At 44.4% G+C, this 22370-nt stretch overlaps 1 protein-coding gene and 1 long non-coding RNA gene across 2 annotated transcripts in view; one reads left to right on the top strand and one right to left on the bottom strand.

The window, feature by feature from the left end:
* Positions 1-2818, bottom strand: part of LOC103164748 — a 117740-nt gene extending 114922 nt beyond the window's left edge. Inside the window, exon 1 of the long non-coding RNA XR_484311.3 lies at positions 2684-2818. This is a non-coding gene — a long non-coding RNA (uncharacterized LOC103164748). The remainder of the gene's footprint in view (positions 1-2683) is intronic.
* Positions 2819-14003: 11185 nt separating this feature from the next.
* MYO10 (myosin X) overlaps positions 14004-22370 on the top strand; it is a 170288-nt gene continuing 161921 nt past the window's right edge. The window contains exon 1 of the mRNA XM_007655516.4: positions 14004-14341. Coding sequence (XP_007653706.1) covers positions 14321-14341 — 21 coding nt within the window. The 5' untranslated portion in view covers positions 14004-14320. The remainder of the gene's footprint in view (positions 14342-22370) is intronic.

Raw genomic sequence — 22370 nt, 5'->3', positions numbered from 1 at the left:
GATGACCTGCCTCAAAGTTCCTCTATGTAACTGAAATTAAGGATGACTCAGGTATTCTAAAATCCTAAATTAGCAATGTTTAATGTTCTAGGGAGCAGGAAGGGTTTCCTGACCCTTACCTCCAAATTACCTGGTTGTATACCTTTGCCTATCACTCTGCTCTCCCCCACCTTCTTCTCCAACAAGTCATTATCCCTAAATATTTACTCAGCACCACGGGTTGCATGACACTGTATTAGACCCTAGAAATACAGTGAAAAAAATTCTCCAAATGCTTACACTTAACTTACTAGGTGCAGAGCACTGTTCTAAGCGCTGGGATAGATACAGGAGAATGAGGTTGTCCCACGTGAGGCTCACAGTCTTCAGCCCCATTTTACAGATGAGGGAACTGAGGCACAGAGAAGTGAAGTGACTTGCCCACAGTCACACAGCTGACAAGGGGCGTCGGGATTCAAACCCATGACCTCTGACTCCCAAACCCAAACTCTTTCCACTGAGCCACGCCGCTTCTCAAATTACAATTAAAGGGGAGGAAACACAACAGATATAAAACTCAGCTAAGGAAGTGTAACTATCCATTCACACAAAAGAGCAAACGCAAGGTTGAGTTAAGGGCTCCAGGTTGTGCTGACTAGGAGAAACGTTATTGCGGTTCACTGGGCAAGGCTCTTTGGAGGAGGTAGTCTCTGAGCTTGATAAGAGGGAGAGGGATATGATCTGACAGACAGGGACAGAGAGGTCATTCCGGGCCCTGCTTTTACAAAGGATTACCCTCTGGAAGGAAGAAAAATACCTTCCTTATGGAAATCCATAATTGCAATTTAAATGGGACTCACCCCAACTAAGTCTTCGAGACAACCTGTTTTATGGTGCTTGTTAAGTGAAAACTATGTGCCAGACACTGTGAATAAGCACAGGGGTAGTCCCTGTCCCACATAGGGCTCACAGTCTTAATCCCATTTTAGAGGTTAGGTAATTGAGGCACAGAAAGGTTAAGTGACTTGCCCAAGGTCACGCAGCTGACAAGTGGCAGAGCCCAGAGTAGATCCCAGGTCCTCTGACCTCCAGACCCATGCTCTTTGCACTAGACCATTGCTGCTTCCCTAGAATTGCCAAACCTCGGAAGCCTTGGGCCTCTGGATTCTGACTCTCAGTCAAAAAAGGACCAGGTGCCCCCAGTATCACGGGAAGCTCCTGGTTTGGAACGAGCAGATTTCCCAGAGGTTCTGGAATGAGAATGGATTGTTTCCCACTTTTCTGGGAACTAGAACCCCTTTTTTGAGGGTGAGGTCCAGGGAGGTTGAAGTCCCTCAACCAATCAGCAGGATTTATGGGGCACATACTGGGTTCAGAGCACTGTACTAAAGGTTTGGGAGAGTAAAAAAGAGTCTGGACAGAGTCTCAGGAATCCTCAGTGCTGTCAGTAGGTCTGGAATGGGCTGGATACAGCCTCTGGCTGCCAGTCTAGGTTTGTTGGTGTCAGTGTGATACCCCTCTTCTTTCTGACTGAGAGGAGGTACCCAAGTAATTTCCCTCACCCTTCTTCACCCCCTCCCACCCCCCGGAAGGGATCCACATCAGGGCCCAGGTGGCAACAACGGAGGCAGGGGAGAGAGGGTGAAATATAAACATTTGCCATTCCCACTAAAGCCTTCTTTCCAAGCATCCGCCCTCACTCTCCCGTTCTTCTCCTGCGAAGGTCCCAGCCAGGGCCTTGCTAATCTTATCAGGAACAGGATGTGATGGGCAGGAAATCCCAAAGATCAGGACTTTCCTTTCCAAATCAGGGAAAGGTGATCACCTAACCCCGCAGCCTCTTCACAGGACAACTGCCTTCAGCTTTTGCAAGTGGCAGTCTGTGTTGACACTTTACAGTGCTTTGAGAAGGCTCCAGGATCCTCATTAACATTTATACTGATTAGCCAGAGCACTGTGCATGGAACCAGAACATTGCCCTAAGGGCTTGGGAGAAGAAGGGAAGAACTGTAGTACTTGATCCTTACACTCAGGTAGTTTACAGTCTAATAATAATAATAATGGCATTTGTTAAGCACTTACTGTATACCAGGCACTGTATTATGTGCTGGGGTAGAAACAAGTTTAACAGGTTGGACACAGTCCCTGACCCACAAGGGGCTTACCATCTCAATCCCCATTTTACAGATGAGGTAACTGAGGCACCGAGAAATGAAGTGACCGCTGCATGAAGTCCAGGATCTAAATGGACAATGCTTGTTCGGAGAAACAACATGACCTACTGGATAGAGCTTGGGTCTGGGAGTCACAAGGAAATAATAACAATGATAACTGTGGTATTTGTGATATTTTAGACCTGGGTTCTGACGCCGGCTCCACCACTTGTCTGCTATGTGACCTTGGGCAAATCATTTCACTTCTCTGGGCCTCAGGTACCTCCTCTGTAAAATGGTGATTAAGACTGTGAGGTCCCATGTGCGACAGGTACTGTGTCCGACCTGATAGGCTAGTGTCTACCCCAGTGCTAGTACAGTGTCTGGCACATAAGAAGCATTTAATGAACACCATAAAAAATGCACTATTATAACTGAGTCTAACTAGTACTCCCCGTGTCTGAACTGGGAATACTTTATTGTTGCTGCCCTGACCTGCCCTGAGCTGCAGGACACCTTACTTCTGACTCTGGTTGGTCACAAGCACTTACCTCAAGTCAGAACCCGAAGGTGACCTCTGTATTTCTTATAGGGGGCTGCAGCAGGAGCAGCTCAGCCCAAACCTAGACTGAAACAGAAGAAAGAGCAGAAGAGGACAAGCGTGTGAGTGTGAGGGGGGGTCAGAGCTCATCTGCCGCCAGCCACATGTTAGAGGAGATCCTACGTAACCTGTCTCATGACTGGGCAAACTCAGAACACACGACCCGCAATCTAACCTGAACAGGACTTCATCGTTGGTATTTTTGTGAACAACAGCTGGAATTAAGTTCCAATTTAAGGCTCTCATGTGTTCTGAGCAACCTTACCTGAGTATGCACCAATCATTTAATCAAGAGAGCCCTGTACTAAGCCATTAATCAATGATGTTTATTGAGCCTTAGACTGGGCAGAGCACTGTACCAAGAAATTGGGAGAGTACAATAAAGTAATTAGACAGGATTCCCTGATCTCAAATAGCTTGCTGCTTAGAAGGGGTGACAGGCACTGAAACAAATTACAAGTAGGAAAAAGCAATGACTTCACACACCCTGGGTTTATTTTTAATTACAAGCAACAGCGATGTCAGAAAGACAGGAAACACTTCTATATGGCCACAGAGGAGCTAGGGAGAACAGCGGAGACTGGGTAATCACATTTTTCCAATGGCTGAAGTGATCCTGGAAGAAAAGTAGGAATGCTTTTTCCCTGAGAAAAGAAAGCCAAAAGGGAAGGCTCCCACTTCAAATCTAATCTAACCTAATCACATTTTCTTGTCTGCTACACCGAATAAGCACCTTTGCCATCCTGTGTGATAGCTAACAACGAATTTGGCACCTTGTTGCCAGACTATCTTCTGTGAGAGCAAATCTTAATTAGAACCAGCTGCCCATCCTGAGGTGATCCAGATTGGGGAAAATCTAGCAGAGGTTGTAGAAGTACTTTATTGAGAGAGGATAACAACCAAACCTACCTAAAGTTTCCATTTCAGAGGCAGCGAGAATTAATGTGTTGAAAGGAACAATTGCATTCTGGATCTGATCAGGGGATAAAATATGCAGTTATGAAGAAACTACTCTACCTGATGGATTTTTATGTTAAATCAATAAGTGACATGTGAGAAGCAGGTTGGCCTACTGGAAAAGTACAGGGCTGGGAGTAATGTATCCTGGTGGGACCTTGGGCAAATGATTTACTTCTCAGTTTCTCAATTTCCTCAACTGTAAAATGGGGATTCAATTCCTCTTCTCCCTTTCCCCTGGACTGTGAGCCCCATATGTGGGTCAGAGATTGGGTCTGACCTCTAATAGGGGAAGATAAATATAAATAGTTTTATAATCATGCCTTGTCATGAGCTATAACGCCAAGAGGCATGTTGAGTAAATCTTGAAAAGGAATATTGCATCTCTTTCTCAATTCTACAGGCTCTCTCCCCCGATGAATGCCATTTCAGCTTGTTATACATTCTGATGGATTGTGACTTGCTTGGTATACATGCAAAGAAAACAATCAGAATAAATAATTGAATGTACACCTGAATAGACACATATATACAAGTCCTACCCTAGCACTTAGTACAGTGCCTGGCATAAGTTAGTAAGTGTTATTAACTACTTACTAAGTGTTAGTAAGCACTTAAATATCACAATTATTATTAAGTCCTGGGGATAGGAGGGTATTGAAGCTGACTGTCGGCAGGGAATCGATCTACCAATTCTCTTGTACTCTCCCAAGTGCTTAGTACAGTGCTCTGCTCACAGTAAACACTTAATAAATACCACTGAGGATGATGAAATTTGAAAAAAAACAATATTTATAGAATACATTTGAAAATACCTGCCTTTTTTTCAGTAGTCTTCATTTTCTACCTAGAAGGTTCCCCTGCAGAATCCTAGAAAAAGAAAACAATTACTAACCCAAAAATAGTTTAAACATCCTAAAAGGGATTGTATTTGCTGATAGGCAGGAGGAAGAGAGCTCCTTGTACCTTCAGACAACAATTTTGTGACTGAACTGAGTGTGAGAAGAACCCAGCTATACACGTGTGCCACAAACACCGAATGATGACTCCACGAGGAAACATCATGGCTTTGTGGAAAGAGTGTGGACCTGGGAGTCAGAGAACATGGGTTCTATTCCTCTGCTACATATCTTCTGTGTGACCTTGGGCAAGTCATTTCATCACTCTGTACCTCAGTTATCTCATCTGTAAAATGGGGGTTAAGATTGTGAGCTTCATGTGGGACAGGGACTGTGTCCAACCTGATTATCTTCTATCTACTCCAGTGGCTAGAATAACACTTTGCACATGGTAAGCACTTAAAAAATGCCCCAGTTATTATTATGATGATGAGCTGGGTTTGGTAACATTTCAGTAGGGAAGATGAGTTTCGTACACACAAGGATCAGAACATGCCTTTATAGGTTGGATAATGCCACGGTGGGCAGGATTGGTGGGGAAAGAGACGTAAGCAGGCTCACCTTTCATATTATTCTACCCCAACTACTTTATGAGGAGAGCGGAGGTAGTTATCAAGGAAACAGATTTCTACAACCACACTTTGACACCAGGACCATCAGTAAAGAGACTGAGGAACTGTGTATCATGTATACCTCATTTCCTGGACTCGTTCATCTTTACATTAACACTTGGAAATATATTTTACAAGTGCAATTAAAGTGGCAAATATCCTTCTTTAAATAATACAGGAATTACTCTAGTCAATCAATCAATTGCATTTATTGAGTATTAACAGAGAGCGGGGGCGGGGGGCACTGTACTAAACTCTCAGGAGAGAACAAAAGAAGTCAGGCACACAATCACTGCCCTCCAGGAACTAGCGATCTAATGCAAGAGAGAGGCAAGAATGATTTACAGATGGCGAAAGCAGAAGGAAAAGCACGGATAAAGCCAAAAGCAGTACAAATTGCTTTAGGATGAAACCAGCTGAACAAATAACTGAATGCACAGATAAAAATACAAATAAAAGCATACATACGAATACAGGGGCCGAAGGTAGGAATGATAAACACAAGTGCCAGGTGTGGTAGTTGAGGTTGTATGCTCTTCCCTGCTGTCACACACTCTGTGTGGGAGTTGGGAATCCTTAAATCCTTTCTAAGATTGGGCACTGCCTTGCCATATAACCTTGGGCAAGTCATTCATTCTACAGTGCAACAGATTTCCCTGGAGGATATTTGCTCACCTCCCTATTCTCAAGGAAGTTGGAAAGTTGAGTTAGTTTATTGATATTATTACTTTCAAAGTCTCTCAGCTAGGCTTTAAATCAGTGAGTTGCCTGGGTAGAATATTTCTTAATTTCATCGCCATTTTCTACAGCACTATTCATAGAATACAACTGCTGTCCCAGGTTTTAAAAACAGTATTGGTGCAAACAGGTAAATATCTTAATTTGCACATAACTTTTCAAACAGTTCTAACTGTAAAGTATGAAAATTAATTACAGCACCCTGCTAAAGACTATGCAAACCTGATATTAATGATGTTCAATGCCTGCATTATACAAGTAGCCATCAGTGCTAATCACACATCCTTGGTTAGTAATTACATGAATGCAGTTGAAAGTAACTGCTCACTCTCCTTTAGTGTGGTAAGGCAAAAGTGCCCTGGAGCACCTGGTTTGGAGAATGAGTGTCAAGGTACCTGTCTCTTTGGTGTTCCCAGGTCCACACTGCCTATACTTTTTTATGGTACTCATTAAGTGCTTACTATGTGCCAAGCACTGGACTAAGCAAGGGGGTAGATACCAGATAATTGGGTTGGGCACAGTCCATGTCCCACATTGGGTTCAGTGTTAATCCCCATTTTACAGATGAGGTAACTGAAGCATAGAGAGATGAGATGATTTACCCAAGGTCACACAGCAGATAAGTGTCAGAGCCGGGATTAGAAGTCAATTGGTCGGTCAGTCGTATTTATTGAGTGCTTACTGTGTGCAGAGCACTGTAATGATAATAATAATAATTGTGATATTTGTTAAGGGCTTACTACATGCCAAGCACTGTTTAAAGCGCTGGGGTAGATACAAGATAATGAGGTTGGACACGGTCTCTGTCCCACATGGGGCTCACAGTCTTGATCTCCATTTTACAGATGAGGTAACTGAGGCACAGAGAAGTTAAGTGATTTGCCCAAGATCACAACCAGACATGTGGCAGGCCCGGGATTAGAACGCATGTCCTCTGACTTCCCGGCCCATGCTCTTTCCACTAGGCCATGCTGTTTCTAAGTGCTAAGTGCTTGAGAGTGCTTGGAAGGGTACAATATAGCAATATAATAATAATAATAATAATGTTGGTATTCATTAAGCGCTTACTATGTGCAGAGCACTGTTCTAAGCGCTGGGGTAGACACAGGGTAATCAAGTTGTCCCACGTGAGGCTCACAGTCTTAATCCCCATTTTACAGATGAGGTACCTGAGGCACAGAGAAGTCAAGTGACTTGCCCACAGTCACACAGCTGACAAGTGGCAGAGCCGGAATTCGAACCCATGACCTCCGACTCCCAAGCCCGGGCTCTTCCAACTGAGCCACAAACCCAGGTCCTTCTGACTCTCAGACCCAGGCTCTATCCATTAGGCCACACTGGCCTCAGACGGAATGCAAGGAAAGCCAACACCTCGGTGCAGTGCCAGAAGGGGCAGGGGGGCTATAGTGGCATAGAGGGGCACTGTGGCAAGGAAGATTAAGTCTTTTGAACTGTCCAGTCTGAGTCGATAACCCATCCTGTCCCTTCCTGGGAGGGTGACACCATGGCTCTGGAGTGATGGGGTGGGGGAAGGAGAGAGGGTCAGAGATTCCACTGGAGAACCGCTACAAGTCCCAGATTCTAACAGGTTTTGGCATGACATCATTGTATCACGCTCTGCAGGTACTCAATGACTTAATAATAGTAATGTTGGTATTTGTTAAGCGCTTACTGTGTGCAGAGCACTGTTCTAAGCGCTGGGATAGATGCAAGGTAATCAGGTTGTCCCTCGTGAGGCTCACAGTTAATCCCCATTTTACAGATGAGATAACTGAGGCACAGAGAAGTTAAGTGACTTGCCTACAGTCACACAGCTGACAAGTGGCAGAGCTGGGATTCGAACCCATGACCGCTGACTCCCAAGCCCGGACTCTTTCCACTGAGCCACGCTGCTTCTCTTGTGATGTGATGATGTTGTCTGGAACAGGAGGGGAGGTGAACAGGGGTGTCCTTTGGACGCCGAATATCCCTAGCCAGGCCTACCCAGATCTCATGGCCATCTTGGATGGGTACTACTGCTTGCATTTTTTCCTTATAATGGGAAACATTAAGTTCCCCCACTTCTGTAGAAGTTACTTTCCCAAAAGCACTATTCCAGCCACTCCAACAGGAAAAATCCACACACAAGTGTAAATTGCCACTGCTGGGAAGATTTGAAATAGTTTCCCTCAAGTATCTGATTTTATGTCTTCATCATATTCATACAAAAGCATTGGCCTATTGTCTAGAGCTTGGGCCTGGGAGTCAGAAGGACCTGGGTTCTAAACCAGGCTCTGTCACAAGACTGCTGTGTGACCTTGCAAGTCACTTCACTTCTCTGAGCCTCAGTTACCTCATCTAGAAAATGGGGATTAAAAGTGTGAGCCCCATGTGAGACAGGTACCAGAAGACCTGATTACTTGTGTCTGCCCCAGTGATTAGAACAGTGCTTGGCACATAATAAGTGCTTGACAAATACCATTATTATTATGATTATTATACTGTTTTTAAAAAATCCCTCTTCCTGTGGAAATCTCATGATTAGTCTCAGCTATGAGAAACATTTTCTCTTGGAAATATCTGCCTTAAAAGAGAAGAGTGGCAATTATAAAAAGTTTTATCTTTGTTTAAGACAAAATTCAATATTTAAAGCAAACACTATAGGCCATCTTAAATGTCATCATCTTCTTTTGTTAAGCTTGAATATGAAGATGTAAAATAAAGCAAATGTTTAATATTGAAATCTGACTTCAAAGCTGGAATAAATCAATATTTAAGTTTGTAACAAATGATTATTACAAAATATAATTTAGTGGAGGAGTTTACAATCTAGCCTCCTCATCTTCCAGCCTCCCAGTCTCTCATCCTCAGCCTTTTATCTCCCTCATCCTCCTTACAGTTTCCACCACTCCCATCGTCTCTGACAGTTTCAAACCGCATCTTTTTAGTCTTCCTCCCTCCTTCACTACCCCATATTCTCTTGGTGGCAGGACACTTAGTGCAATGAGAGGCAAGTGACCCCATGGAGATTTGAATTTTATATACACTTACACTGGGACAGAGTGGTAGGTCAGGCCTTCATAACATAAAGTGAATCGTTGGCACTCCATTCTGCCAAACCACATTTGTTCTTTACCTCAAAACCTGCTCGAAACTCATCTTCTTCATGAAGCCTTCCCAGGTTACCTCCATATAGCTACGGTCCACACACCCCAACTATTTCACACTCCAGTTAACTCCTGAATATACCCTCTTTGCTCCCATAATTGCCATCACCACCTAAATTGTGTCCCCTGTCCCCAACCAATTTTTAAGGGGGAACTAAAATATTAGTTTTGTAAACAGAATACTGGAGCTCCTGGGAGTGAGAAGATGAGAAGGTTCAGAACTTGAAGTTGCAGATTCAGGCTCAGGCCAGTGAGATTCTTGCTGAAGAGAAGAGAAGGGACCATTAATTCATTGAGAGTCTATGGAATGCAGCTCCTGGTAGAGAGTTGAAAAAATTAAAAAAGGCAGTCTCAAGGGTCTTCTGACCTTTCACTTCCTTCTCCCGTTCTTTCCTTCTCTTTTTTCTCCTGCTCCCCTTATTGCTAAACTTCATTCCGCAGGTAACTCCTGTCCTATTTTTGGATTCTTAAAATATATATATATATATATATATATATGTATATATATGTATATAAGTGAGGCAGTTGCATGGGTAAATATGGTACATCTTTCTCATTTATGCTTATTTTTAGCTGTGTTTTCTAATTTCCCACATAGATTCTAAACTCCATGAGGATAGAGATCTTGTTTCGTTCTTTTCCCATAACCCAGCAGGAGAATTCAGAGCAACAAAATTCTACTTTGGACCTGGATGATCTGGCTCTTTTCCCAGCCTGAATTATCATGCCTATTCTCCGCTTCACATTGAGGTACCCGGACCTTGCAAAAAACACGTAATCCAATCCTTGGCATAAGGATTCTAGAAAGTGAATTAACTCTTTCAGGCCACCAGAACACCAGACAGTGAATTGTTGTCCAGGAGGTTAAATAATAATTAACTGTAGTAATTATGGCATTTGTTAAGCATGTACTCTGTGTTGAGCACTGTTAAGTGCTGAACATGGACGCAGTATCTGTCCCACATGGGGTCACAGTGTAAGTAGGAGGGAGAACAGTTATTTCATCCCCATTTTACAGTCGACAAAACTGAGGCACAGAGAAGTTAAGTGACTAAGAGGACAGTATGCATGAGTGATGTTTCAAGATTCGGTGCCCTTGTATCACTCTGAAAGACACTTAACTGTCTCTATTGAACGGGCTGGAATGTCACATCATGAGGGATATTAGGGATTCAAACTTTGTTTTGCTTCCAGCAGTTGCCCCTGAAGTGGATCTAAGTAAGAAAACTGAGAGAGGAGAATGCAATTATGCAAAAGCTCCTGAGTTGGAAAATGAATTAAGGCTTTCATCTCTGCTGAGACCAGTGCCAAAGCTGAGCCCGACTTCTTGCTAACTCCTCTCTTTTTCATTCTGCATTGGAAACTCAGGTTCTAATGGTCACGGTGGATTCCTTCTCTAGTCATTTAACACATTTTCCCACTCTACATTTAACTTAGTCAAAGCACTTTAGAAGAAAGAAAGTTTGAACATTTTTCCTTTCACCAGAATTGATTCTATTAAAATCATTGAGGTTGGGACTGCACACAAAGTATTGCAGAAGAGCGATTCTCCTGGGTCGATCCCTCACTGCAACTTTCAAGGCAGCTCAGCTTCGAGATCCTGACTTGACACCCTGCTGATGGATCACTTCTGACCCACTGTCATCTTTGGAAGCCCACATGATGATAATGATGATGATGATGATGGTATTTGTTAAGCTCTTACTATGTGTTTTAAGCACTGGGGTGGATCCAAGGTAATCCGGTTGGATACAGTATCTGTGTCACATGGGGCTCACAGTCTTAATCCCCATTTTAAAGATGAGGGAACTGAGGCCCAAAGAAGTGAGGTGACTTGCCCAAGGTCTCACAGCAGGCAAGTGGCAGGGCTGGGATATTTTGGGCATGTCCCCATGTTGGTCCCCGTCCTACATAGTGCCTTGAACCAATTTACCTACATTACATTACCTTGCCCTACCATCTGGTTCACCTATCAGCTTGGGTCTGCACCTTATAAGTACTCTTAATATTCACACTACCCCACCCAGACTCACAGCACTCATATCCTTACACTCTGCCATTTCCCCTATCCGTAATTTATTTGAATGTCTATCTTTCTCTCTAGTCCATATTCTTCTTGTGGTGAAGGATCGTGTCTACCCACTAAATCGTACTCTCCCAAGTGCTTAGTACGGGGCTCTGCACAGAGCAAACACTCAATAAATACAGTCAATTGGCCGACTGATTCATAGGATCTGGTGAGCAGCAGTTGCATCTTATATGATTTAGTTATGCTTTCCCTCTTCTTACCCCATCTGCCCTGCACATAGTCAGAAAAAGTCTTCCTGAGCTGAGAAGGGAGGAAACGCTAAACACAAACCGAGCCTTGGATCATGCTAACCGCTCTGCTTTCTTTCGCATCCAGTGACGTGGCCAGAGAGGCAATGCAGATCAGACATTTGTGGACCCATTTCTCCTTTCTTCCCCTGGAAATGCTCCTTATCGAATAAAGTTTCAGAACACGTGGGGAGGGGGATCCAGTCGTTTCCCATCAAAACGAAACCAAAAAACTGCCCCAAACGAGCATCTGGATCATCCTTTAGGTGGAGCAGAGAAGCAGCATGGTTTAGTGGCAAGAGCCTGGGCTTGGGAGTCAGAGGACATGGGGTCTAATCCCCACTCTGCTACTTGTCTGCTGTATGATGTGGGCGTCACTTCGCTTCCCTGTGCCTCAGTTACCTCGGGAAGAAGCAGCGTGGCTCAGTGGAAAGAGCACGGGCTTTGGAGTCAGGGCTCATGAGTTCGAATCCCAGCTCTGCCACTTGTCGGCTGTGTGACTGTGGGCAAGTCACTTCACTTCTCTGCGCCTCAGTTCCCTCATCTGTAAAATGGGATTAAGACTGTGAGCCCCACGTGGGACAACCTGATTCCCCTATGTCTACCCCAGTGCTTAGAACAGTGCTTGGCACATAGTAAGCGCTTAACAAATACCAACATTATTATTATTACCTCATCTGTAAAACGGGGATTAAAAGTGTGAGAAGCACATAAGACAACCTGATTACCCTGTATCTACCCCAGTGTTTAGAACAAAGCTGGGCACATAGGAAGCGCTTAATAAATACCATTGTTATTATTATTATGGAGCCGATTAGGGAAGAACCCCCCCCCATCCTAGATAATTGTAATAATGAATGATGGTACTTGTACTATGTGCCAAGCACTGTTCTAAGCTCTGGGGGAATTACAAGGTAATCAGGTTGTCCCAGATGGGGCTCACAGTCTTATTACCATTTTACTATGTGTCAAGCACTGCTCCTAGCGAGCGCTTGCTGGGGTAAATGCAAGGTAATAATAATGTTGGTATTTGTTAAGTGCTTACTATGTGCAGAGCCCTGTTCTGAGGGCTGGGCAATCAGGTGTAATCACGTGTCCCACGTGAGGCTCCCAGTTAATCCCCATTTTACAGATGAGGTAACCGAGGCAACAAAGAAATTAAGTGACTTGCCCACAGTCACACATCTGCCAAATGGCAGAGGCGGGATTCGAACACTTGACCTCTGACTCCCAAGCCCAGGCTCTTTCCAGTGAGCCCCGCTGCTTCTCTAAAGGTAATCAGGTTATCCCCCATGGGGCTCACAGTCTTATTCCCATTTTCCTGTGCCAAGCACTGTGGTAAATGCAAGGTAATCAGGTTATTCCCATGGGGCTCAATACAGTCTTATTCCCATTTTACTATGTGTCAAGCACTGTTCCCAGCACTGGGGTAAATGCAGGGTAATCAGGTTATCCCCCATGGGGCTCACGGTCTTATTCCCATTTTCCTATGTTCCGAGCACTGTTCCGAGAGCTGGGGCAAATGCAAGGTAACCAGCTCGTCCCCCATGGGGCTCACGGTCTTATTCCCATTTTCCCATGTGTCACACACTGTTCTAAGCGCTGGGGTAAATGCGAGGTAAGCAGGCTGTCCCCCATGGGCCTCACAGTCTTATTCCCATTTTCCCATGTGTCAAACACCGTTCTAAGCCCTGGGATAAATGCAAGGTAATCAGGCTGTCCACCATGGGGCTCACGGTCTTATTCCCATTTTCCTATGTTCCAAGCACTGTTCCGAGCGCTGGGGTAAATGCCAGGTAATCAGGTTGTCCCCCACGGGGCTGGCAGCCGATCCCATTCTACAGATGAGGTCAGGGAGGCCCAGAGAGGTTGAGTGACTAGTCCAAAGTCACCCAGCTGACGAGTGTCGGGGGGATGGGAGCGTTCGACCTCGGACTCCCAGCCCGGGCTCCCTGCACCGAGCCACGCTGCTTGCAGCTAGGTAGAGAAGCAGCGTGGCTCGGTGGAAAGAGCCCGGGCTTGGGAGTCAAAGGGCATGGGTTCGTATCCCGGCTTTGCCACTTGCCAGCTGTGTGACTGTGGGCGAGTCACTTCACTTCTCTGGGCCTCAGTTCCCTCATCTGTAAAATGGGGATGAAGACCGGGAGCCTCACGTGGGACAACCTGATGACCCTGTATCTACCCCAGGGCTGTGTAGACAGTGCTCTGCACATAGTAAGCGCTTAACAAATACCAACATTATTATTATTAAGGCGGGGGGCAGGACCCGCAGCAGGGCCCAGCCAAAGTCCCGCAGAGGGGGCGGGGCCCGGCCAGAATCCAGCGCTGCCATTGGTGGGCGCCAGCGAGGGGGCGTGGCTTCTCCCTCCCTCCCTCCCTCCCTCCCTCCCTCCCTCCCCCCCTCCCTCCCTCCCCCCTCCCCCCCTCCCCCCCTCCCCCCCTCCCCCCCCCAGGACTGGCCCGGGCCCGGCCGAGCGGCCGCCGCGCATTCCCACGGGGGGAGCCCCGCAGCAGCGCGCACCTTTCCTCCGTTTTATCCTTTTTATTCCTCCCCCGGTCGCCGGCTCTCTATCCCCTTTCTTCCCCCTGCGGGGCGGGGAGGAGGGGGCGGAGCAGGGAGCCTTTAAAAAAAAAAAAAAGAAAAGAAAAAACCCTCCCACCTCCCTTCCCCGCCAGGCGCTCCCAGCTGCTCTCCCTTTGCAACCCCTTCTCCCCCGTCGGGGCAAAGCGGAGGAGGAGACAAAGGATCCCGTCCGGGGGGACACGGACCTCCCCTCCACCCTCCAAAAGGAAAAAGAGGGAAAAGGAGTCGTGAGCCGGGATGGCAGCGCGACGGGAATGTAAGCCCTAAAAGCCCGGGGTCGGAGGGCTTCCCGCAAAGTCTCCCTCCGTCTCTCGTCGCCGCTGACTTCGGCCGACCATGGATAACTTCTTGGCGGAGGTGAGTCGGGGCCGGAATTTCCTTTTCTTTTTCCGGCCACCCCGGCCGAGGTGTGCCCCTGGTCCCGGCAGCGCCTCCGTTTGATGGTATGTGCTGGGCGCTTCCTGGGTGCGGGGCGCTGTGCTGAGCGCTCGGGAGAGGGCATTGGGTTGTGGGAGGGGGACGTGTCCCCTAGCTCCCGTCGTCGTCTCCCAAACGCTCAGTCCAGGGGCTGGGGAAGGAAGCGCTCAGTAAATAGCCTGGATGGATGAAGGGGCCGGAGAGGCGCAACTGGGGGGCTGGGGCTGAAACCCTGGGAAAAAAGCGTCTTTTGCGGTCGCCTAAGGAGATCGGCCTACCGCCTCCTCCTCCTCCCCCAAACACACCGTTGCATACCTCTCCTTTTATTCCGGGGAAAGACAGAGAGAACTTTGAAAAGTCGCGTAAAAACGGATCCCCCCCCCCCGGGGAGGAGCCTCCGGATGAGTAAGATTTGGCATTGTCTCCTTTTCTGCAGGATGTTCAGAAGGTGAGTTTCCTTTTGTGGAGGCAGTTGGCTCGGGATGGTTTGACACACATCCTCACTCTTACACACTCTTACAAATACACACACTTTTACAAATACACACAGACTCTCACAAGTACACGTACTCTCACAAACACACACACTCTCACAGTCACGCACACAGTCTTTCATGCACACTCTTCTCTCTCACATATACACACACACACTTGTAGGTGAATAAGTCAAAAGGGCCTGGAGGCTGCCCATTTTAGGACCTGGAGAGAGGTGTCGGTCCTGCAAGATTACTCTGGGGCAGAAAGTCCCCAAAACGCCCGGGCTAACCTCCCTGGATCCCATATTGCGTTGGAAAAATGGGATGGTGTCGGGATAATAATAATAATTCTGGTATTTAAGCGCTTACCATCTGCCAGGCACTGTACTAAGCGCTGGGGTGGATACAAACAAATCGAATCAGACACAGTTCCTGTCCCATGTGGGGCTCCCGGTCTCAATCCCCATTTTACAGATGAGGTAACTGAGGCACAGAGAAGTGAAGGGAGTTGCCTAAGGTCACACAGCACATAAGTGGTGGAAGCAGGATTAGAACCTATGACCTTCTGACTCCCAGGTGTGTGCTCTATCCACTGTGCCCTGGGATAATTACAGGTGATCGGACAAAAGAAACGCACAGTCTTAAACAGGGAGCTAAGACAGAGACAATGCTTTAGGAGAAAAAGCGTTTTTAAAGGGAAGTTAAGGGGGCCCACCCTGTCATTTAACTTAATGGTCAGTCAGCATGTTCATCCAATCGATCAATGGTATTAATTGAGGATTTACTATGTCCAGACCACTGCACTAAGCGTCTATCATGTTACTTTCTTTATAGACACAGGCCTTAAAACTTTACAATATAGTATTTTTAAACTTATTCACAAAGTTAGGGCAAACCGCAGCTTCATTTTTGGATTCTGCTAGGGTTTCTTCAAGATTTTCACTGACAGGTTACCCGTTGGAAGCCCCTTGAACCTCTCGATGGTAACAGTTAGGGGAGACACCTGGGGATGTTAAAAACCAAACTCTTCATTTCATTTTGTAGTAAGGGTTTTTTTTTAATTGAGTTGCATGTTTGTAGCTCAGAGTTGGTTTGCCCAACTCATTTTATATCAAATAATCTCGAGACTACTGCGGGAAAACTATTTTTAATGACAAGGTTGTTCGAGTGAAAGTTGTACGATTTAAGAGGCAACGTTGAGTTGACTTGCAGGGCAGACAGGTCATTTTCCCTTTCTCTCCTAAATGAAAGAAGTTTAATTGTCAATCTTACCATTATGTTCCCACATTAACAGAAAAGCTTTGAGTTTTTTTGTGGAAAGTACAGATGGTTCAGACTTACGAAGTTAGATGTCTCATTCTTCATTTGCTTTCACCTGGCAGGAAGAAAATAAAATTATAGAGGAATGGCAAGGAACCTTTGTGGAAATAGAAGCAGAAAGCAGCCCTGCAACCCCCTAAAGGACTTGAAAAATTGACATAATTCCTGATATCCCCCAAAGTCACTAGTGAGAAGAATGACCATTTCCTTTTTTTTTTAAACCTTCAGTGTTAACAGCAGGACATACTTTGGCACATTCATCTGTGGTAGATGCATGTGACTTTGATCTCAACTCAAAGCTTTTAATTCCCTTTTTAACATGATATTATTTCACGTGATCAGTCAGTGAAACAGCTAGGTTTTTAATCTATATCCAAACTCCCACCCATAAGAATTAACATTTTTTCTCTTAACCTCAGAGTGGCTGAATATGCAAGGCATATGCCAAGAGCCCAGGCATAGTAAATTAAAAACATTAAACTGGCTAAAATCTCAGCATACAGCTTGCAATTGCCTTTTTTAATATATATATATAATATAAAAATAGACTGTGGTTTTTAGGTAAATACCCTGAGTAGTAAAAGTTCTAATGAATTTTGGCAAGGTATTGCATTGTATTTTCAGGTACAGGTCAAAATTCTTCTACACTTAAAAGCAACGAGAAAGCTACAAGACTTTGTCACCCTTTCATGTAACCAAATGGTGGGGGAGGGAAGGACTTACTCCTGGTTCTGTACAACTATTCCCAAGATAATTTATAGCAGCAGGAGAGACTTGGTCTATACAAAGTGAAGTTGAGGTTGATAATTATCCAGTTAATTTGATCACTGAAGGAGCCAAACTGGGAAATTCAGGCCAAAAAATATCCATTTCAGACAGCCAAATCAGATAATGCAGACTCTAAATTGATCAAATTAACTGTATAATTATCTAAATCACTTCTTTTTGTGTAGATTCAGCCTGTCCTTGGTGAATAGTAGCTTTCCACTAATAGCAGCATCCAGGGATATGGAAAAAGTCAAATTTGTGTTTGTATACATTAGTTGTATAAGTACTCACATAATAAGAAAATGGGTGTTAATTGTGGTTAGAATGAGTGTGTTTTGTTGTGCACTAGAGCGGACACATTAAGCAATTGTCTAATTGTATCTCTTTGGGTTTGCAGCACAAGGAAAGCATTCTTGCCTCTACTTGCCTGATTTAAATAGAACTTAGGATCTTATCACGGACTGGCAAGAAACTTGTGCCACTCAGATGACAGTTGCTGACTTCAAATCAAGCTTTTGGAGTGAAAAAGCTGAGCGCATTAAACTCCCCAGTCAGGTTTCAGTTTCATCACTACCTTCATTAGTTTTTTACAACCTCGCTGTTGTAAAAGTTGTGTCTGCATTTCATGGGAGCCTGCTTTTTCAGTCTGTAAGTAAGCCTTTGAAAGTTTGCTCCGGGCACAAACTTGGTGTAATGGTGTCTCAGCCCAGAGCAATAAAAAGGAAAAAATTCACAGCAGTATCTGAGCACCTAATTTATAACCACGGACATAGAACTGCCTTTTTAAAAAAATGTGCGTAACTCAAACTTTGTTTCAATCAAAATAGTGCTTTAGGCCCATGAGTGGTGACTTAGTTTATGTTCAGTCAGTATATTTATTGGGCACTTTTCATGTGCCGAGCCTAGAGTTGGTAGACATGATTTCTTCCCATAAGGAGGTTAGAGGGTAGAGGGGGAAACAGAACGTCCTGGAAGTGGCCCAGTATAAGGATTTGTTCAAGCATTGTCAGCGGACTACATTAACATTTTAGTTAAAATGCATTTGAGTGTTCTAAATATACCAATGGGGTAGTATTTCAGCCTCTAGCTGTGTAAATTCTGCACAATGCTTTATGTTCTAAAGATATTTTGGAGAATTATTGATATAAAAATGCTCTGTTATTCAAGGGAAAGATATTAAGTAGGTAGCCCGGAGTTGATAAAACACTTAAGAACGTATTTATTTACATTGGTATTAGGGTCCTCTGGAATAAATAGTTGAATACAAAAGGTCTTCAATTAGCATTGGTTAAATGACAATGGTTTTAAATATAATATACCTTTCCAAGCTGTCTGTTAAATAAAGGTCACTCCCACTGTCCCATTTAATTCGAATACATTCAGCACTTAATTAGAAAAGTTGCTGTTGAGGCTGGTTTTTCATGTTTCGCTTTGTTCTTTGGTCCCAGTTGTTGGTAGTATAATAACTTCTAGAAAGTCTGGAACTGCACTCTGTTTCGGCAGCATTTGTTTTCCTTCATAGTACACTTAGACTAGCTTGTTGAGGTTGCTTTTGTTTGTGGCTGCTGAGAAGTGAATATTGATTTTCTTTCTTTATTGGGTACAGTATTGAGGTGTGTGTTGTGTGTTTTTTTTCCCCAAAGCAAACCTTTTGTAAGGGGGCTATAAAAATGTAGGCAATCCAATGTTAAACTCAACTCCTCAGACAATTTGCTGCCCTAGGTTGACATGAGTGTTTCAATTGGTGACTGTAAACCAGCATCTTAAGCAGTAAAGGGAGAGAGCCACATGTAGGTGTGTAGTAAAGGGAAGCAGGTGGCCTATGTCACACCTTTTTCTGCTCATCGGGGCTCACTGACTTTTTCATAAACAAATTGGGAACAGAGTGATAGTGGTCCTTATCCAGGACAATGTCACTGGTGCAGCGGGCTCTAACCAGGTTATTCCAACTTGAAAGGGACACATTCTGTTCTGTTGCTGTTGTGCAACTCTGCTCGCTTCACCTCTTAACAGCCACTAGGTACAAGCTAGTATGGACGGGCCTCTGTTTCCCAACCTTTGGGTTATGTAGCTGCAGGAGAGAGTGAGTGTGTGACCTTGTTTACTAGAATGACCTTGGAGGCCATGGACCTTTAATGCACTGTGTGCTTATGTGACTTTGGCAGGGATGGGGTTTTAAGGTTTTACAGCAAGAAGTGTGTAATTGTGTGGGTGGAGCCCGCTATCATGCTAGTTATATTTCTGCATAATCAATTCACTTGGTCACTTACTGCTATCTACCTCAGTTTCCCCTCCTGTAGAATGGGTTAATAAAACTGACCTATCATGATTCATGAGGAAGTTGGCATGATTAATGTTAATTATGGTGGTAAGGCACACTTAGAATCAATTAAAATGAGCAGAAACCCAACCTCTTAGGGTAGTGTCTGTTCTTTCCTCTTTGCTGTACTTTAATCACTCCATTAGTTGTATTTATTGAGCCCTTACTGTGTGAGAGCATTGTACTAAGCACTTGGGAGAGTACAGTACAGCAGAATTAACAGACATGTTCCCTACCTGTAATGAGCCTACAGTCTAGGGGGGGAAGACAGACATGAATGTGAATAAATAACAGTAAATCACTGTTGCTACCTAATATGAATCGAGTGCTCCTCTTGCTGCTGAAGACTCTTCTCTAATTTATCAGGGTTTTGTTGGCTCAGTTTATTTTCATGAAGGAATACAGAAAGCAGACAGAATTTCCTGCTCCATGTAGACCCAACCTGTTCATTAGAGTGACCCCGAATCTTTTCTCCCATCTCATTTAACTGGGCTCAACCATTTTTTCTGGGTAGAGTATCAGCCAGATTGAAGGGAAAGTACTAAATCTGAGAGTCTCCAATTTCAATGCCTTTCCTAGAGGGTCCCTGCCAGTTGCAGGAGTAGGCAGAGTTCTTTAGAGTTCTTCTTTAGGCAAGTCTTTTTCTTGACTTTGGAGTTTCTGTGTAAAACATTGGAATATAGTTTCTTCTGGAAATTGTGTACCTACAAGCAAGTTCATTTTTCCAGTCTTGAAGATGGGGGCCAAAATACCTGGAAGACCCAAATGAGTGGTGCCATAAAAAAAAAAATTCAATTAAAAAACAACTTATCTGTGGGTGGGTTTCAACTTCATAATAAAAAGCGGGTGTGGTTGAGTTTTTCCAGTTGGTAAGGAGAGATTTAGTCTTGCTACACCTGTTCTTGTCCAGGATTTCATGACCAGGACAAAATATTTAAACTTTTCAGTTCTCTCCATTACATCTATCATGATTCTTTTTTAATATGTCATCTATTTTATTGGCCACTGAAATGAGGTGTGTGATTACTTAGCTGTCCACCAAAGATGTAATCCAAACCATCCTCTCTAGGAAAGCATTTCAGCACACATTATCTTTTGAGGGAAGCAAATATCAAATGTTGTCTATTCTTTTAAAGATAATCCATTAATAGTTTAGCCTATGTGCTCACTGCTAATTCCACTGTTAATGTATTTTTAGGACAGAAAACAAGTAACATTTCACATGGTCCCATTGTGTGAGTAGAAGCTAGATTGCTTGAGGTCTAGACAGACCTTAGATTCCATGATGCATTGCTGCCGTAGTTTGGTCAGTGGTGAACATCGGTGTTGATGCTCCTTGTCAATCTTGCGGTCCGTGTAGTTAATGGAAGGTGGTTGTTTTTTCATGATGCTCTTGAGTTACTTAGCATCAAATTTTTTTGAGAAGCTTGTGGTTCTTGCTCTTCAACGCAAATTATTTCTTCAGTTCAGAAGCGGTCATAAACGTCCAGGTTTTATGTGTGTGCCACTCAAAGAAATCTGACCTCAAGCCTTTGGTAGAATTTTTTGAGACATTTGGTTCACTGAGATAAACCTTGGTTGGCAAAACTGGACTTCTACTTCCTCAACAAGGCTGTGGTTTGAGGACAGACACCACTTTTTCTCCTTCCAACTATAATGTGGCTCCAGCTAGTTTTAGCTTAGAGTGGAGCAGTTTGTGGCCACTGTTCTTTAATGGTATTTGTTAAGCACTTACTATGTGCCAGGCACTGTTCTAAGCTCTGGCGTGGATACAAGCAAATCAGGTTGGACATAGTCCCTGTCCCACATAGGGCTCACATTCTCAATCCCCATTTTACAGATGAGGTAACTGAGGCACAGAGAAGTGAAGCAACTTGCTGAAGGTCATACAGCAGACAAGTGGCGAAGCTGGGATTAGAATCCATGACCTTCTGACCCGCAGGCCCAGGCTCTATCCACTATGCCATGCTGCTTCTCCAGTTGAACTCCCCAAGAACTCTCACTCTTCACAATTCCCAGTGGGTGAAGTGGAATATGACTTGAGTTGTGGTATATGGATTTTTCTTCTTCATTCCATGGCACTGATTTGTCTAGAGGCTATCAGAGGTTAATTCTCAGTCTGAAGGACAGTGGGCTTATTCAAGCACACGTGATATAGCTTGGTTTTCAAGTTGTATGTGGTTATTTTTTCCCAGAAATAGCTGAAATCCGTTCTGGAAGGTCCCAGGAAGTCAAGTGAAAGATAGTTAAACAGTTTAGGACATTTTGTTAAGCCATATTTCAGATCATTAGTACAGACCTCTTGGTATCTTTATATAGGAAAATTCTTTCAGCTCCATTAAGGCCGTAGTTTTGGGTCACACCTGCAGTAGAAGGAGTACAGTCAGTTCCACCATAATGTGTCTCTGACCGCGTTGTGGCAAGAACACTGTATGGAAATTAGGGAATGTTCTTTCATTAACATACATCTGACAGTAGTAACACTGGTAATTGTGCTATTTAAGTGCTTCTATGTGCCAAGCATTGGGGTAGATACAGTGCAGTCAGAGCAGGCACTGCCTTGTTCTACATGGGGCGCACAGTCCAAAGTGGTGAGAGTTCAGGTATTTAATCCATAGCTTACAAATGTGGAAACTGAAGCTCAGAGAAGGCAAAATTTAGTAGGTGTGGGCATGGTGGGGTGTTCTGCTTTTTCCCCTTCCCTTCCTCACCTGTGTCACGTGGAGCACAGATCTGGGTGACCTTCTCTTGGCTCTGACTGGTCTGAGCGAATAAGATATCCAAAATGACCCTATCAGGAGGCTTGTCTGAACACTTGCCATTAGCAAAAGCATGGGATTAAGCACTTGGGAGAGTAGGGGACAAAAGAGTTGAGAAACAGCATGGCCTAATGGGCGGTGGCCGGGCCTTGGAGTCATCCCACTTCTGCCCCTTGTCTGTTGTGTGACCCTGGGCAAGACACTTCACTTTTCAATACCTCAGTGACCTCATATGTAAAATGGGGTTTGAAACTGTGAGCCCCATGTAGGACATTGGTTGTATCCAACCTGATCTGCTTGTATACATACCCCAACGCTTAGTACAG

Source organism: Ornithorhynchus anatinus, chromosome X3 (genome assembly GCF_004115215.2).
Source record: "Ornithorhynchus anatinus isolate Pmale09 chromosome X3, mOrnAna1.pri.v4, whole genome shotgun sequence".
Taxonomy (NCBI): Eukaryota; Metazoa; Chordata; class Mammalia; order Monotremata; family Ornithorhynchidae; genus Ornithorhynchus; species Ornithorhynchus anatinus.
Note: the sequence above shows the minus strand (reverse complement) of the source record. Positions and strands in the feature narration are given on the sequence as shown.